An 18513-nucleotide genomic window follows, 5' to 3' on the forward strand; every position below is an offset into this window, starting at 1 on the left:
TTCTAGCAGGGATTTGCAGCAGCTACTCATGGAAAGAAAGTAAAAGCCAGGACAAATATAGAATAATCTTCTGCCTACAAAGTGGTTCCCTATAGATAAGGCCAAGCTGTCTAGGGTGGTAGGGGAATGAACTGGAAATATCAAAGATACCAACCTTTTTGCAGTTCCTCAACAGTACTGGGGGGCAGAGGGTGGGAGAGGTCGCAGTGGCCCCAGGAGTAGCAACATTTCAATCCCAATTGCAACCTCAAACCAGGGTTTGACAGAGAAGTATGTTTTGAATACAAAGTGGAAATAGGAGTTTTACACAGACTCAAAGGACTATGAGTTCCAATATTAAGTGAACGGGGAGGCCCATGAAATATTTCAGACACACACACAAAAAAAAAAAAAAAAAAAAAAAGAAACTGGGGCGGTCATCATGTGTCCCCTCAGTCAGCCAGGGCAATGTCTATCATAATACTTCTATTGTCAGTACTACTGTTTCATATGAAGCAAAGTTTGGGTAGGAAATTTCTCATCATTTTTCAAATCCAAATGAGAACTGAGCATGACATTTTACAAGTGTAAACTGTGCTGCCTGCACAGTTACATCTCCTGCTGAGGACAGAGCAGGAACTTGATCAATAAGTTTTGCAAAAGGCAACATTTAGAAAGTATCTCTAAAGTCAGCGTACTCCCAGATTAAAATCTGGACTCTCCCATCCTAAGGCTGTAAGTCATACGATGGTTTGGGCTGGAAGTGACCTTAAAGATCACCTAGTTCCAACCCCCCTCTGCCACGGCCAGAACACCTTTCACTAGACCAGGTTGCTCAAAAGCTCCATCCAACCTGGCTTTGAACACTTCCAGGGACAAAGCATCTACAACTTCTCTGGGCAACCTGTTCCAGTGCCTCACCACTGCCACAGTAAAGACTTTTTTCCTAATACCTAATCTAAATCCACCTTCTTTCAGTTTAAAGCCCTTCCCCCATGTCCTATCATGACATGTCTTCATAAAAAGTCCTTCTCCAGCTTTCTTGTAGGCCCCCTTTAGGTACTGGAAGGCCACTATAAGGTCTCCCCAGAGCCTTCTTGTCTCCAGGCTGAACAACCCCAACTCCCTCAGCCTGTCAGTGGTAGCTCAGATATTACTCTGCAATAATTAGTGCCAACAATTTAGTTTTCTAAAAGCAATAATTCTGGTTTTACAATAACACAGAAAATTGCCTCCAATGTCCCTGGTATGAAAACTTTGCCCTATCATAAATTATCTGATAAGGATAAATCTTTTAGAAGCCATGAATGGTGTTGCAGGACCAATTCACTAGATCTGCCATAAAATACTTGAGAGATAATTGAGATGTCAAGCCTCATCAATATCAACCTACTTAAAGTAAGGACAAGAGGTCAGGAGAAGAATGATAATGAATAATACCATTATGTGAAGCTGGTTAACTTATATCTTAGAAACAGATACATATCAGTCACCAATCTGAATGTCCTTGAATTTCATGAAAGTCTGGACTTACAAGCAGCCTTAATTCCTTAAAAATCTTATTTCCATATAATCAATATCTATGTTGACAAAATAGAAAAAAAGACTGCTACTCTAACTTTCAAGATTTAACCTTTTTTCCAAATCTAACAACACACAGGAGGTAAAATTATGAGTTTGGACAGCATACAGGAAACACCAGTAAAACGTTATTTGAAAAAAATTTAAAAAGTCTCTTCCTGACCAGGCAAAGGAAGCAATGCATCAGACCTCTCAAAACCTCCAAGCCTCAGAGGTTTCTGCCAATTTTCAGTGCTATGAATTTGTTCTCTGTGTCATTCTCAGTTACTGGTTGTATATCTCCACCTAATCAATACACATGCATATGTATCCCACAGTACTTTCTTATCAAAGGTCTTGCATCCGAGTTTTTTATCCACTCACTTTGAAAACTGACATTGAACACAATCCTGTTTCCTGTTCCCCATCTATTCCTTCTTCCCTTTCTCTTTTTTCATATCCCTCCCCCTTCACTCCTCCTTGTGATATCCCGCTCTCACAAAGTAGCATCTCACTCTCTCCATCTGCTTCTTCAACCATCTGCTCGCTCCTTCCCTTCCCTCTTGCTGGATAACTCCGCAGCCTCTCTAGTGTAGCTCCACAGTCTCCCTATAGCATCACTAAAACTCTTTTTCCTTTTCTGTTCAAAACCACTAAGTGCAGTGAGCTTTCCACTCTAGGCCTTAATGGAGGGCAGGGTGCAAAATAAATATCCATCAGTTTAATAATCCTCTCCCTTGATAACTGTAAAATCCTTTGTAAGCTTCCTGCTTCCAAAATGCCATGGCCAAACTGATCTTTCCTTGATGGGATGCTCTGGCCATTTCATCCCACTTCTTAGATCAATCTCATCAGCTATCTACATCCCACAAGATTTTCAGAATCCCCATATTCAGGTCCGCTGCCCTGAGCAGTCCCCTCTTCTCACCAGGCACCTGGTGCCATCCTCTGCCAGTTCTGCTTGGTTTGCTTTGATCTGATCCCACAAGCTTTTCTGTGCCTTCTACTATTCAGACACTGCCTGGAATCAGCTCTTGAAGCTGATTACTACTCCATTTCCCTCTTGCTCGCCCTCTCTTTTTTACTTTGTCAAAGACTGTCATCTTTTCCACACACAAAACTAGAGAACCCTTCAATTACTGATAGAGAGGAAAAATATTACATTTAAATACCACCAAACACCCATTTCCAAGTCTGTGCCTTTCTTCTTCCTAAAACACCTGGCTTTCTATTATTCATTTTATTTCCTTGTTTTGCTTCCTTTCGCAGTCCTTCACCTCCCAGTACCCACATTATACATTTCTTTATGCCTAATCATTTCCTGTTCATCATCTTGGTTTATGCCTTTTCTCCTGTGTTTTCCAGTGAACATGGCAGGTTTCTACCAGACCTTGTTCTGCCCGAGAACAGCCTACCTCATTCCAGGCGATAAACAAATAACACAACACTTAAAATTCAGCAAGGCAAAAATCAGAGAGATGGCTTTGACTTTTCTTTTTTTTTCTCCCTCTTCCCCTCTCTCATCAGCTACTGACATTTGTAAAATTTCAACCAACTCTAATAAACAACCAAAAGTTGTCCCAGTTTCCTCAGAAAGCGAGGCTTGTATGACCACAACCTGCCAATCAGTTCCATCCTGACCACATTCGTACCCGTAAGTCAATATCAAACAACTAATACAACGACAGTAAGGACCCAGAGGTTATCAGTGGTGAAGCAAAGAGAAACTCAAATTAGCATCTTCATTAACTGTGGGATGTAGCAGCCAGCTGGCCTGACCAGCAGAGTAGCGGGGCCACCCATCGGTACGTGCCTGGCTTGGGAGCAGCCAAAGCACCTCTGGCCTGTGCCCAGCGCACAGTCAAGGGAGGGAGCTGGAAGCACTGAGGAGAGTCTGGTAGACAAAATAACTCTATAATAGCCAGCCTCCCTTAGTTTCCCTGCTTACAGTGAAAGCACCAGGGGTTTAGTCTTGAATCATTTCACCCAACACCAAAACATTGCCTATATCATCTTTTCCAGATCCTTTTCCAGGATCAGAGAGCTGTTACGAACGTAACACCAATGCACCAACATTTACAACACAGAAGAAGCATTTTTCTTTTTGTTTCCCCCGACCAGAGAAGGAACAATGTGCTCTCTACCTTTTCTGAATGATACTGGGATTGGCAGTCACCAGCTGGGTTTTCAATCCAACGTCCTTGCTGTATTCACTGGACAGAGGAGGAAGGTTGCACCTGTGCACAGGAAGACAGTCAAGATTTTAAATGACATTCAGAACTGACAGGCTTCAACCTCAGTCTTTTCTAATTTGCAGGTTTTCAGGTGGGCTGTTGTTTGGTTGGTTGTTTGGATTTTTAAAAAAAAAAAAAAAAAAGCAAGCTGTCCAAAAATGTAAAAGTGCTGTATAAATACTAGACCAAGCTACAGAAGTTCCCCTGTACTGCATCTATAATCGCAATAGGACATTTTTGTTCCACATTGTGGGGAAATGTAGAAATAAAACCTTTTGCAGGGATAACTAACTCCTAAGCAAAAACAGACAAAGGACCAGCTATTCCAACAGGCTGTGAGGCTGTGGAAGAGGCTGTTTTTATCTATAGCAAATACTTCTTTTTCCAAACTCTTTTGAAGTTCTGTTTTTCACTCTGTTCTGTCTTGTTTACCAGCATCAGGCTCCAGAGTGTTACCACTCTGGTATTACAAGCATTCCACATGTTGCAAACAATGGGCAACTGGTTTTTTTAATAATACATTGCAGGGTATCTTCAGCACACAGAACATACCAAGAAAACACAGAGAAAAATTTTAAGTGACTATTTAAATATGTGCATCTCAGTTCTGCTCACAGACTTGTTCTGGTGGGCCAGGTGATAATGTAATAAAGAGAAAGTGACTGAGAAAATTTACTTTGGAAAGCCAAAACTCCAGAAAATGGAAGTAGAAAGAAACTTCCAGACAACTAACAGCCCTAAACGCTCCATAGTCAACACCTAGGAGAAGGAGGAAGGTGCTGTAGATAAAGATTTAAATACATTCAAATAGTATCCAAGCCTATGCACTGCTCCAAAAATTGCAGTCAGGAGAAATCTTCTAAATATATAGAGATTACATCAAAAACTGGTTTCAAAACATTTTTCATTTCAAATTTGTCCAACACTTAAAATCAAAGATATGAACAATATTTTTAATGCTTAAAAGGCAAAAATGATACCACGATTCTCAGAGAGAAGTAGAATTTGGATTTTTTTCAGAAAAAGGCTTTTTTTTTTTATGTTTTGGGGTTTGTGGGTTTTGTTGGGCTTTTTTTTTAAAAACTAAGAAAGTTAAAAAAAAAGTTTGGGCTCTACCATAACCAAATTTGCCCTCCAATTTTTAAGTTCAACCATGGAATGAAGACATCCCCATTTGCACATGCTGGTTTCAGTGTTTTTCTGCAGCATGCTGGAAAAGCACAGCATGGAGACAGAGCCCACAAGGTAAGGAAAGACGAGGGGCACGCTGGAGTGACAGCTCCTGCTCTTCCTGCTCCCACCTAGAGCGTGTGCTGAGCAAACACCAACCCTAAAGAAGGGGTCCAGCAGCCCCTGGTTGCTTTAAGCTCTGCAGATAACCACCTCCAGAGAGGACGAGGCCCCAGCACTGGAAGAGGGCAGGCAGAGGCACAGAGAGTTTTTTATGTTCATGACTTCTCGTCTCATTACCAGGGAGACATGGCTTCCTTTGCTGTGCGTCACACCTGTGAAGGGCTATGTCATTTTTCTCACCGTCTTCTGTATTAAACTCTCTGTAGCACTCCACTTCTGCAGGCATCCTCCAGGCAGCTGACATCAGTCATGAAACCCTTGAGGCCAACAACGAGTTGCTTATCTGATTTTTTTTTATCTTAATAATTCAGAGGCCCATTTCCTGTACTGGTGAGAGGCAGGAGCTGGGGAAGCGAGCTATGGTTCCATTTTAATTGCAGTTTCCAGGGGCTACTGCAGAAACTGTCAGGCTGTTGTTGCATTACACGTTGCCATATGCTTCTGCCGTGCTGGGAAAACCAGCCTTGTCACAAGGGATGTCCTTTATTCCACAGCAGTCACTGCCTCTGTTGCCATTTTCATTGACCTCTGCAGTGTTTGGAGAAGGGATCCAGGCACTTGTGTCAGTGCAGTGCAGCAAGCAAGGATGTGCAAATTCCCGGCTGCACCTCCATGTGTTACAGTTTTGTGCAATGTTAGTGCCCAGTGAGGGCACTTGTGTGCACATGGTATACTCTCTGCAATTTTTCTTAATGCAAAACATCCCACATTCCCTAGGAAAAAAACACAGTAATGTTATATCTGCATGCATTTGCATGCAAATACCAGCTCTCAAAACCATATTCTTAAATTCATGCCATCAGGAAATGCTAAGGAGAAAGACAGTGAAGTCCCACCTGTAGGGAACACAGATGAATTCAATCACATTCACTGAGAAAAATAAAATTTCTAGGGACATTTTCTCCCTTTCATGACTCTACTTGTTAAGATGCGCACAATGTATTGAGATGTCAGTTAGGAAACAGCTTTTAGCTTGGTCTACCACAATTTAAGAGAAGCTAAACAACTTAAAAAGAAGCCAGAAAAGAGGAATCAAAATAAGAGGTTTCAGAAAACACAAATCATTGAGAAGAAAAACAAAGCCAAAAACTGGAAGCATAGAGGAAGTTTAATTCCCAGACATGAAGAATGATAACGCTTAAAAAAAATTGAGAAAGGTTTACATGAAACAAAATTAAATAAGTAAATAGACAGATAAATGGATAAACACAGCAATAGGTTGCTTCCTGAACCTGCACTCGGTAGGATGCAAATTAATGAGACTAATACTATTTGGAGAGGTTGTAGAAATGCTTTCAGTAGCAGTTTTCAATGGCAGGTCAAACAAATATTTGTGAAGCAAGACATATAGGTGATTTGCCTCAGGCCTAGCTGACCCCTGGCAGACTACAGTTTAATGCTCTCAGATTTGAATAAACACAAACTCACAGGGCAAGTTTTTAAGATGCCATTGTGGGATGAAGTTTATTTAAAAGCACTATGAAAGACGAAGATGTCTCCCTAGTTTTCATCATCTTACATCTCAACAATGAAATTTCTTTCACATGTCCCAGATGTAGTGTTTAAACACATCTAATTCCTTTCATCAGTAAGTCTCATTCCTACCTTGTTCTGCACGAAATACAAAAAAATGGTCTGAGCATCCAGAAGAAACTCTGCAAGAAATCAGTTGGTCAACAAAAACTTCTTGGCCTTTCAGATCATTTTCTTGAACAGGTCAGCAGAGTGGCGAGTGTTGTGCAGGTGAGGAACACACCAAGAAGCAAAAGACTCATCCTAAGAAACATCTTTTTAGTTATCTTACTCTTGCTCCGGGTACTAAGGAGTAAGTATGCGAGTGTGCAGGAAAGAAGGAAGTACCAGGACAGTGTTTCAGGCCAGTATTCTTTACATGAGCCTAACTGGAAAAGTCTTCATATATAGAACATCAACATGACTTAGACCCAGCCTGTAGTTAGGGGAAAAAAAAAAATTATCAACAAGCACAGTGGTCTGTGTGCGCCTTTACGACATCTGGGACCTTACAACTCAATAGGTAGAAAGAGCTGCAAGGGTAAAACGAGAGGGATCCCTCAAGCCTCATCAGGCAGAAATGGCTCTTCTGGGTTTGGCTCAGACAGCAGTCCATGGCCCACAGGTGGAGAGAATCCAGGCAACTTGCCTGACACACATGCACTTGGTAGATGCTATACGACTATCTACCTACTTTAGAACGTTATATAAGCACATATACTAAACCCTAGGGAGTAATACGAATTCAACATGCAAATGCAAACATTCATTTTTGTTCCTTTGTGGCACCTTGGCCAACGTCAAGACAGTAATTGCATAATGCAGCTGAAAGCCACGTTTCTCTGGACTTGCCTACAAACCTCAAAGTGCCACCATATTTAACCTCCTCAGCTCCACCTGGGTTGGTATGGCTAGATGGCACAGCACAGTGTGATTAAAGGAAAACAACTTGGCCTCCCTAAACCAGGACAGCTACTAGTCAACTTGAAATAGCGACAAGTTGCTTCTAGTTTTGGAATAAATTCACCAGCAAACTGCTGAAAGAAGTCCCCACAATCCCCTGCTATTTTGCAGAGAGAAACCCTCTCTCTGGGAGACACACAAACCACAGCAAAGCCATGGAAAGCGGTTGGAGGAATGGGAGAATCATGAGATGTAGAAATATGTCTTCAAAAACTAATGCCAAGAAAATGTGTCTCTTCTGTCAAATCCAGACAAAAACATTGCTTAGGGTTTAGTGCCCAACACTTGTCTCTTGAAATAAATGTTAGCAGGAAGGGAGGGGGGAATTTATTTTTTTTTTTTTTCTTAGAAATAAGGATTACAACTTTGAAAACCAGCCAGGTATCAGAAAAGCCCGTTATAACCACAGTACCTAAATATGTAGACCATATGTCACGCACCTTTTTCATTGCAGTTGCCTTAGGGGCTGAGAACTGCTGCTCTTTTAATCTCTGTGTTGGTATAACTGTGTTTGTAGAAGATGCTCAGCAATGAGAGGAGTTTAAACTCATTAATTAACCTTAGTGATTACAAGATATCAGAGAAGATGACTGCAATCACATGATAGAGCTTATGGAAATACATGTAAATTAAATTAAAAAAATGTGAATGGAAGAAAAGAACAAGGGCAAAACCTGGGATGAAGTTTCACACTGTGGATACACTTGAAAGATATTACAGAAATTACTTTAAAAAAATGAAAGATGTTATGCAAGTCACTATTGTGTTCTTTCTTTCTCAGCTCTCAGATTATAGAAATCAGATTTAGAAAAGATCAACTAAATCCTGTCTTCTGCCTGCTATAAAAATATTTTCTTCCAGTGGTGTATTAGTTTCTAACCCAAAAGAACTGAAACATTTTCCATGAATATGACTGCACATCACTAATACAATTCAGCCTGCAGGCAGCTGCTGGGATTTTTACAGGATTCTCCCTATCACTTATTTCCAATTCAAAATAAGTTCTGTACAGATAATGGTTGCGTTACCCTCCCTGGAGAGAAAAGGATTTTTCTGATCAAGCTACAACTGCTGCATCCTTTTTTAAAAAAAAAAAAGTTTGTATTGTTTTTGTAACTGATTGCTCCTGCAGCATTTCAATTTCCCATTGCATCTAGATAATATTACCATGGTATATACCCGGCAGTTTCTTATATTTAGTCTGTGGAACACCTAAAGAGTTTTGCAGTAATGGCAATCAGCACGCTGCCTCTCTCCCCCTGTGCCTTACATCATCTCTTTTGTGAATGCTCTAAGCATATGTTTCCCTCTGCCTTTAGTTTGTTGTATTTCTTTGCTTTAATGTTGAAGGCATTTTTGGTCTTCGAGGTGCAAACCAGAAATTACAGTAATATTGTTTGGTTTGCAGCAATTTGCATGGCTTCATAATAAGCCATCAGGATCTAATAAGGAGACTTGCTAAAGTCTTCTTGCTAAAGTGGGTGTTCATTATGCATCCATCTCAAAACCCAAAGAAACTCAATTTCTCATCTCTTGGGAGCATTCCTCCAGTTTCTCCCTCAGAATGTTTTTCTTCTTCATGCTTAACAGGGAGGAACTAATTTATGCCTTTCTTCCTTAAAGAATGCAGACCTAGAAAGTGTCAAATTCAATCACGAAAGCAGCAGCTGGTTCAACATCCCTCTTGACAGGTTCTTATAACTTCAGAAAGACTGGAGGGAAAGGAAATGCGAGGAACCCCAAATCAAGGAAAGAGGTTCAGCCTTTCCTCAGACAGTCAACCAGAAATCAACCTTCAGGGAAGACAAACACAGGAACATTTTAGCTTGTTCCAACCTATTTCTTAAGCCTTGCCTCATAAATCAGTACCTACTCGTCTTGAATTCAGTGGGTTCCATATGACAGCATTTAGAGTTCCAGAGGACAGAACCCAGTGCAGGATGAGACCCTGCCTAACACTGCATAACTAAAGAGAAAAGCAGCTCTTCAGTACCTCTCTGTGACACGGCACAATCTGTCACAACCTTAACCCATCCACCTGCAGGTTGTCCCCACACTACACCCATTTGCAGAAGCCAGTCAGAACTCTCTTTTTTGCCTCTCCTCACACTTTTACCAAATTGCTTGTGTAAAGCACCCTGCAAAGGGCAGGAGGGGAACAACAAATTATAGTTGATTAATCACAACTGAATAGCTTTGAAAAGTCCACAACTTAGCAGGGGGAAGGGGAGACAATGTGTCATTGAGGTTTCTGTCTTACCGCATGACAAAATCTGCTTGATCTATTTGTTTGCCGCAGCCGCTCCTTTTCAGGATCCCACCGTTTCCCACCACGGAGCATTTCTTCAGTGGCAGCTGGAAGGGAGTAGCCTAGCAACACAAAACAAGGACCGGTTTTACAGAGGAGAACACACACATCTTTGTAGCAGCCGATCCTTGAGAACCCAGGGAGCTGGCAGGGCTCAAAGTGATGAAAGAAAAGGGAGAACTAGGAGCTAGGGGGAAAAAAAAAAAAAAAAAAAGTACAGAAATTAGCTGGTAAATAGATGTGGGATAGGTCTTATCTCTACTCCCCAAAACAGGATGCAACAAATGTGATAAAGAAGATAGTGATATTTCTGCAAAACCAAAATCACTGAGTCCTGATGCAGATGCTGACCAAGCCAGGCAGTCAGTGACCTTCTAGCCAAGCTGGAAGGACACAGGGGAAGACAGACAACCGGGGGCGGGGGGGGGGAGAAAGAAAAAAACCAAAAAAAAAAAAAAAAAAAACCCAAAAAAAACCAAAAAAAAAAAAAAAAACAACCAAAAAAAAAAAAAAAAAAAACCTAACATGAAATTGACCTTCCTTAACTGATATACAAAAGACAGCTCTGGGGAAGACCAGAAGGAAGGAACATGAACTAGGCGATGACAGAAGGGCACTGGGAATCAGGAGTCACCCTGGCTCCCTCCATGGTTTTGTTGCTGGGACAGGTCACTCTGACGCCTGAGGCAAAGGTATGTAGAGCTTGACAGCAGCTGCTTAAACACTCAGCTGCCCAAACACAGCGTAAATTAAAATTAGAAAGGAACCATTTTAACTAAGGAGCTCTTGTAGTGCTTAGCAGGTTATAGAAGTGCAAGGTCAAATTGTTATGCTATCCTATGCATCAAGCACTGTAATAAATCAGATCTGTATAGTCATCTTCATGCAAGAGGATCTCAAAACTATGGGTGGGACATCTTCCTGTCATCCCCAAGTCATTCACCTTTAGTGAGGCTGGGACAATTATTTAAACAGGACACAATGCATCAGTGCAGCCCAGCACAGTTAAAAAAAAAAAAAAAAAAAAAAAAGTGGTGAAAAGACATGTGAATTTAAAGCAGTGTGATTTAGTTACAAAATGGAATTTGTCTACATTACAAGACTTAATATTCTCCTTATGCAAAAAAAAAACATGTGTGGGGATTCTTCATTTATCAAACTTGTCAAAACCTGACTTTGCAGTAGAGACAGAAGTTACTGCACAGGCCTCCGAGAACACAGATGCCAGGGCGACAGGACGCAGCATTGCAAAACAGTTCTCCTCTCCAGGAGGACAAGGTAGAATGGCAGCAGCACTCACCCTCACTTACATGTACAAAGCAAAGTCTAACGTTGCATTGTGCGTTCACGGTCCAGAAAACAGACCCAACATTACAGCACAAACCCTGTATTTCTTTTCTTTCTTAGATTTATTTCCTTTATCTTCTTTTCTCAGCAAACTAGATTCCATTCAGCTAGTATGAACCCACAACCTGCTTTCTAATGAAAAACATTACAGCATTTTGTTTATCCTAACTCTGGATTAAGATATGCTAATGCAGAAAAATAAATTTTAGTTTCCTGAGGCCCAGCCACCATTAGGAACTCAGTGATAGCACAGAAGAGCTAAGCATGCAGCTGCATTCTTGTCCTGCGTCTTCCTTCTCAAGAACATTTTTTAATTTACACAGTTATTAAACTAGGAGTATATCTTGAAATTTAAAGGACATCTCATCTCTGAGGTGACCCTGACCAAATGAGAGCTCACATATCCACTAAAAGCCCACGGAGGGGGATAGAAATCAGAGGAAACGTAGGAGAGATATGTTTTATAAATAAAGAGTACCTTTTTTATTCAAGATATATCAAAGCTCCTTCCAAGACAGCTAGTTACATAAAGGCAAGGTTGTGACAAATCATGGACAAAGGCAGCAGCCATTAACATTAACTGTAGTGTTTAAGAGCTGTGGACAGTCACATAAATTCTGTGGCTTTAGTGCATGTCGAGTTGCTTTAGACCCCCAAAATAAACATTTAGGAGTTCCTAAATGCTTTGAAATTCTGTGAGTTACAGACAGCCTTTTTTTTTGAGACCTTCAAGCCTATTGCTGGAGAGCACTTGCGGTCCTTCAAGGGAGGCTTATATCCTGTTATGCTCAAAGATGATAAAATTAGTTGTCACTTGCATGTATACTTTTGTTTCCAAAAGCACAGGAATCTTTGAAACTCTTGTCCTTCAGAGAGTCCAAGAAACAAACAAACAAGATCAGGGTTGCCAGGGTGATTTGAGGGAGCCAAAGAAAAGCAGAAGGGGCGGATAAGATCACCATGGTGTTTGTGCCCCTGCCTAACCTGCGAAGAAATCTACTCACTCTATGGACGTAAGAGGAAAAACAAGCTGAGTTCTCTGTGAAAAGCCACCATGCCCTCAAAAGCCCACAGAAGCTCTTGCCTCACCCAGCAAAGTACTGAAAATTCATGTGGCACAGTCGATGGACAGTCTACACGCCACAGCACAGCTTAAAATGTTCGACAGATGCATTTCACAGAGGATCATACTTACAAACTCTCTACAAACATTATGCAAAAGACCTGGTTCCAGTACCCTAACAGGGTGTGTGTGCATGTGTGTAGGGGGGGGATGTTATAAAGGCCTAAGGTTTAATCGTTCCTGCTGCTTGGTAGGTTTTCAGCTGCTTTGAGCTTAATGAAGAGCAATTGCTTAGAACAACCTGAGAGAAACCTGCATTTGTTATCTCACACATGTACTTCAGGCATTTAAATCACAGATCTGTATTACTTCTGAGACCACAGCGGCATTTCAGGAACTCTGCCTTGAGCCTCTTTGTCCAAACAAGCTGCCCGGCCATACACAAATCACACAAGTCTTAAACGCAAGCATTGCTCATAAGCAGCTATGACGCACGGCTCCTTTTTCTCTCTACAAAAGGCATTTATCCTTTTCCTCTTTCAAAGGAAAAGGCTGCTGGGCTTTGAAATTGTTAGGAAATCACCACCCTGTAAGTTGGCAGCAGCATACCCAACCCAGTGCAGGACACTAGTGGGATGGCACACTTGCCTCCCTCCCATACCCAAAGGGTGCTCACAGGACAGCACAGATACAGGTGCTCAGAGGCTCTCCAAAGCTAAAATGCCGAGGGCTTCAGTCTGTGGCTACCCGTAAGCACTCCGCTCATTGCTTCCTTTGGGCTGCCCAAAACAAGAGGTGCAAACAGCTTAAGCAAAATTGCAACACAATTAACCAAAAGGTAGTTGCAACCCTAACAGCAGTAGAATTACTCAGCTTGTTACTAGCTTTCCAAATCATTACTGGACCTTCAAGATGTTTCCCTGCATCCTCTAGCTATTCCTACTGATGGATTGTCAGGGTATGCACCATGGATTTAAGGTTGAATTTAATATTTAATTAATTATCAAAACCTGAAGTTCTTTTCCTCTAAGGGTAAAAAAACATTGAAAAGGGACTCCAGTAATGTTTTGTTTCTCCATGCCATGTGATTTTGTTGTATTTTCATGGTGTGGGTAATGTGCCTTCAGATTTTTTGAATGTTGTTGGGGTTGAAGGGTTGGAAGAATGCTACAGCTTGCCCCAGAATTAAACTGGCTTTACTTTTTTGTAAAATAGCCTTAGACATTACTTGCAATTTCAAGTAAGAGGCAATTTTCAATCAAGAGTGTTATATTTTTAAGGTGATGGTGCTATTTGGAGATAATACTATACAGTATTGCCAAGTTTGCTTCTAGATTTCTATTACCAGCAAAATATGTTTCGTAGGACTTAGAAAAACCTTCTCATGCTTTTCTTCTTTACCACCCACAGCATGATTCTTTGCTAGGCAAATTCTCGATTCATGGTTAACAACATGTAAGTTCTCACATGGTGGGGACCCAGCTGTCATTATTTATACTAAATGCTCACAAAAAGCTCAGTTGTTTTTCTCTTTAAAATTGTAAGCTGGCCTAACAAATGCTGGCTTTGGACTTTAAAGTTGTAACAAAAGCATTTACATTAATATTAGCTTGCTGAAACTCTGTTATTCTCATTGTCAACATATTTGTTGCTTTCTTCATTCATAAAATTTTAGCGAACAGCTGGAGTCTTGTGGGTGGACTAGAAAAAAATAGCACAGTGTCAGTTCATCTAGTGTACGAGAGAAAATGAAAAAGTGACCAACTCATCCCCATTTTTAAGGAATCATTACCACAGAATTTGCAAATACTGTTAACTAAAACCACTCTGCATGCTGGAAATAGGCAAGATGAATTCCCTTTAGAAGTTACATTTCAAATAATTTTAAAAAGGATTGCATGAGGTGGTTTTTAAAAGGCATCTCCAAACAAAACCAAAGACAGAAAGACCCTGTTGTCTCATTTTCCCTGGTTTAAAACAATGACACTCTAATAATAATCAATGAAGAAGTTCTAGTTGATATTCATGCAAACGAAAGAAGAACTTGCACATCCCCTCAAATTCAATGACAAATAAGCACACAAAGCAACAGACTAAAGACTCCCCGTTGAATATAGGACTAATTTAACAAAGCATCTACCCAGCAATTCACTGATTAGTTTCATCACTCATCTAAGTAGAAATAAATCATTGTCATCAGTTAAAAGAACATTACACAGTACTAACAAAATATAATTTATTTTAGCTAATGCTGCTCTAATTCACTTTGATTTCATTGTTAGGTTGTTAATGCACTAATTTCTGCCCACTCCCTGCCAAAGACTTTAATCAGCAACCACGTTCTTACTGGGAAAACCGGAAAAATTACAGTATTCAGCCTCTGATTTAGAGCTGAAGATGTCAAAAACATTGAAAATACTGAGAAATTAAGTTAGGATAATTAAAAAAAAAAATAAAAAATTTGAATTTGCAAGACATGCTGTGATTTTACTGTCCCTTTTGAGAAAGCAGCACCCCGATGAGAGGGGTGGTGTTCTACTGATTTTCCTGAGGAGCCAGCAAAACCCCGAGAGTCAATGAGAAGGCAAATTCAGCTCTTAATAAAACATTTTCTTGCACCTTTGTGTAAGGATGCAGCTGACACTTTAAAGGATAGCTCTTTGTGTGCCAGCCACAGGTAACACGGCCTTGGTTTTTTTACACTGTCAGACATGGCGGGGCGGCAAACGCTCCTTCTTCATTGTTTACAAATCATCTTTGGTCTGATGGGCCTTTTGTTCCTCCTACAGAGCTGTCAAGACATGACAGCTTGATGGCAACCAGCTCCAAAAAACACTGATGTCAGGGACTGCGTATTCTCTGTACAGGAATGCCGAGGGTGGCTGTGGTTCCTTGCCTTTCACTCACCTCTCTGCGCAGCTGCTCCCGTCCTGCCCTGACCTGGGTACAGGGGCCCAGGGAGTAACTACAGGGAGTAACAGCAATGTAACGAACATCCCAGAGGGCAGCAGGAGCTGCTGCTCCCGAGAAAGAGAGGACTTTTCAGCCGACTTCCTACACTAACTATATTTCCTACATACCACATTTCACCAAGAAAATTCTTAGGGTTAGTGTTTGAGGGTTTTTAAAGTGAAAACTGAAAATTTTGGAAAATAAAAGATAGACTTCTTTTTGAGGAAAACTTCCTTTAAAATCGAGCACACTGTTATTTCAAAGGTCCTGCATGTAATAATTCATAACTTCAGACATTTTACAACCTAAACCTGTTTTCAGCCTGGCCTTTCTGTTTGAAGTTTCTGATTGAAATAACCCTACAAAGTCTGAAATGCATCTAAAATCTTAACAATAATTTAGAACTTCACTTTTGTATAGAGAAACAGAGGAGACATGGATTAGCATGGAAGTGTCTGAGAGCTGGAAAGGGAGAAAATCATTTCTATATCACAGATCTTAAGAGAATGTTGTGGGCTGGAAGATGCATGCATTTTAACGTATCAAGAAACCATACTGATACTTCACTGACAGAGCTACTGAATGCCATGTAACTCCTAAATTGTTTTGTGTTCATGCAAAGCTGTATTACAGAAGCTCATTAGTGAAACTGTTGAAAGCTGTATTTCACCTATGCAAAATCAGTCAGAATCACAACGTATGTTCCATTGAGACTTGCTAAATGTGTAACTCGTACAAAATTTTCTATATTTCACTAATATGTGAAATAATGTATTAAGCAAGAAGCAAGCCAAAAACCTGGCCTCTGTGGCAATGCTGTCACGAAACAGAGGGACAGGTACAAGCATACTTAAGAGTCATTTTGTGGATCAGAATGGAGCCCCTGCCAGACTAATCCCAGGTATGCAGCACACTGCCCTTTTTGTGTATTATAATTACGAATGTTAATAAATAAGCTTAGCACGCTTTTTCCAATTCTGGACTCAGATACTACCACACTCAGATATTCAATTACAAACCAATTAGTGCAATGAGAAACTGTGATAGTGACCATGAAATCCCTCTAGGAAACAAGAAAGACATCCTACAGTGGACATCCAGCTACATTCTTTAGTTTAGGGTTTTTACTAGTTTCCTTGCTCCATAGAGGCATTGCCAACTAACGCATTCTGAAACCTGAAGCTCATTGCTCGTACGAAAGAGAAGCGGTCTAGGTGGGGCAAGCTTCTCTGTAACACCATGCAAGCATGTCTCACCCACAACAGCAGTGCCTTTATCAAGGACTGAAGTAGAATTAAACATTCAAGCTCACATCAGCTTTGTGCTCTTCACAAGCACGTAATTCATACACTATTGTTTTTCATGAGATTAATGTCTCATGGAATATTTATACAGGGACACAGAACTGCAAAAGACCACTTAGGAGAGCGAACACATTGCCCTGATGCTGCAGAAAACCCTCTTGTATCCAAAAGGATACATGGAATATTAACTGCAGAGCAATCACACACAAAAGAGAGAACACTGCAACATACCTGCATATTCACAAAAAACACAGAGTACCAGTAACTAGCTGGCAGTCACTCTTATTTCAAGCTGTACTTTAAGCAGGAACTTCAAAATGGTGTGCTTTCTAATAGGTTTCCACCCAGCACGAAGTCACTGCAAGCGAGTACTTGCCGTGAATGAAAAGAACATTTCAGATTGCTCCTGTGGCATTTCATTCAATGGAATCAGCCTTTATCCAGCCAGGACAGCGATAGCACAGTGTGGGGATTAGGCGGTGGGCGGGGGGTGGTGCAGGGGGAAGCAGGAGATCACCTTTGGAGGTTTTAACCATTTATTTTAGAAAACAGATTACTGATGGTATATCATAACACTATTTTAAACAACAAACACTGTGAGAATGTGAAGGGAATTGTCCCTTATAAGAAAGGGAGAGACTAATGTGTGGGAAATCCCAAAGTTCTGTAAGATTACTGGATCCGAACTTTATGGCCTGCAATGCACTAGGACCCCAAACTTTGGATTAAAAATTATAAAAAGGAAATATTGTTTCATCATTAATTAAAAAAAGGAAATGAGCATACTGGGGGTGGGGAGGGTGTCTCTTATTCTGGAAGGTGTTATAGCTTCCAACATTTCCACAATTTGGAGGCCTTAAGAAGGGCGTGAGCTGCCTTTGAAATAGCTGCATTTAGATGTTCATGGAGCAACCCAGCCCCACGTAAACTGTACAAAATGGAAAAATATTGTACAAATCTCTTGAGAAACAGCTTGATCAGAATTTGTAAATAACTGCCTCTGCTGGTTTCCCTAATCACCTTCTCATACACTTGAATAACTCACTTCATTTTTTCTTTTTTAATCCTGTCCAATAAGGATAAACTGATTCATAGGTCAAATCACTGAACTCTGCCAACAACCACAGAAACATTCAGCAAATCCGTCCTTTTACCTGACATCACCAGTTGTCACCATGAGCTTAAAAGAAAACATCTTCCATTTCGTGGGATTCTCAGCCCTGCTCTGCTTTGCCAGCACCTTTGGAGGCAGGAACACAACACCCTCCCACGTAGATTTCAACTAACTCAGTCTTAAATCCTGGCATTGTACAGCATTTTCACACCAGTTTGCAATTCACCTCCCAGTGAACTGGTACGCAATGGCAGAGAGACATGCAGATGTACCAAGTATCACAGTGGTTATTTAATACTGTGCTGAATGCTTAGCAGCAGCCCCTTCTCTTTTTGGCTTAGAGATCTAACTTTCAGATGCTGCTTTTGAATGGTTTGCCCATCCTCCACTTCTTCACTGTTACCTTCTTAATCTGCTTCAAGTCTGAGCAGAAAGAAAAAGCTAAATATATGAAACCATATACAGGGCTGCATTGATAAAATGCTCTAAGCTTAAGTCAAAAAAAGCACATTGAAACATTTTTGAGTTCTTAATCTGCTTCAAGTCTGAGCAGAAAGAAAAAGCTAAATATATGAAACCATATACAGGGCTGCATTGATAAAATGCTCTAAGCTTAAGTCAAAAAAAGCACATTGAAACATTTTTGAGTTTTGACTGGATGCTTCATGGAAACAAGGGTAAGCACAAATCATGACTTCAGAGGGGAAAACTAAAGTCATCCACGTCTATTAAACAAGAACAGTTACTATTTTATGAAAGTTTAATGGGTTATTCTCGGGCCTGGGAAAATGCAGTATGAACTTTTTACTTCATCACCTACACTG

General features: G+C 40.6%; 1 protein-coding gene across 1 annotated transcript in view; it reads right to left on the reverse strand.

Annotated features, from left to right (window-relative positions):
• ST8SIA1 (ST8 alpha-N-acetyl-neuraminide alpha-2,8-sialyltransferase 1) overlaps positions 1–18513 on the reverse strand; it is a 141979-nt gene that overhangs the window by 62770 nt on the left and 60696 nt on the right. The window contains exons 3-4 of the mRNA XM_040595595.1: positions 9862–9971; positions 3684–3776 (exon numbers count right to left, since the gene is read on the reverse strand). Coding sequence (XP_040451529.1) covers positions 3684–3776; positions 9862–9971 — 203 coding nt within the window. The remainder of the gene's footprint in view (positions 1–3683; positions 3777–9861; positions 9972–18513) is intronic.

This window comes from Falco naumanni, chromosome 5 (assembly GCF_017639655.2).
Source record: "Falco naumanni isolate bFalNau1 chromosome 5, bFalNau1.pat, whole genome shotgun sequence".
In the NCBI taxonomy this organism is placed as follows: Eukaryota; Metazoa; Chordata; class Aves; order Falconiformes; family Falconidae; genus Falco; species Falco naumanni.